Source organism: Penaeus monodon, chromosome 23, assembly GCF_015228065.2.
Source record: "Penaeus monodon isolate SGIC_2016 chromosome 23, NSTDA_Pmon_1, whole genome shotgun sequence".
Lineage (NCBI taxonomy): Eukaryota > Metazoa > Arthropoda > Malacostraca > Decapoda > Penaeidae > Penaeus > Penaeus monodon.
The window spans coordinates 29,015,471-29,016,021 of NC_051408.1; the positions used below are offsets into that span (position 1 = coordinate 29,015,471).

At 42.6% G+C, this 551-nt stretch overlaps 1 protein-coding gene across 3 annotated transcripts in view; it reads right to left on the reverse strand.

Annotated features, from left to right (window-relative positions):
* LOC119587918 (E3 ubiquitin-protein ligase XB3-like) overlaps positions 1 to 551 on the reverse strand; it is a 46,347-nt gene that overhangs the window by 9,599 nt on the left and 36,197 nt on the right. For all 3 annotated transcript variants that reach the window (XM_037936628.1, XM_037936629.1, XM_037936626.1), the window contains one exon: positions 115 to 228. In XM_037936628.1, coding sequence (XP_037792556.1) covers positions 115 to 228 — 114 coding nt within the window. The remainder of the gene's footprint in view (positions 1 to 114; positions 229 to 551) is intronic.

The following is a 551-nucleotide window of genomic DNA, read 5'->3' on the forward strand; positions in this document are numbered from 1 at the left end:
CCAGTGAAAACTTTTTAACACAACGACAACTAAGACGAGCGAGTGCCAGTGAGGTTGTATAAGATACCTAAGCACGATAATACCCCTCGTGCATTACCACAACGACAAACCTACAGGAGGAGCTGACAGTGGCGTTGGACCAGACACTTCCTTCTTGACAACGATGTTCTCGGCAGCCGTCAAACCACTCGGATCCGTGGCTATACCGCTGCCCTTTGATTTCACAGGCTGAAAGGTTTGTACTGTTTAGTGTTGATCTTTTCCTCTATAACCACTGTTCACATGCAGTCTACTAACGGCATGGATAGAGAACAAAGGCTTTTATCTGCATGTGTGAAGTTTGCCTTTGGGATGTATTGTAATGAAATCTTCTCGATCTGCCGACATGGGCCATAGAGTTTCGAGTTGCAAAGTTGAAATTGAAGTTATTGCAAATCGGGATATACAGAGATTACCAAAACCGGGTCAAATATCAGTGGAAATGGCAGGAATAATTAGCTTAAATTAACATAAAACGAAGAAATATTGGTAAGTCTTTACCCCTATATCCG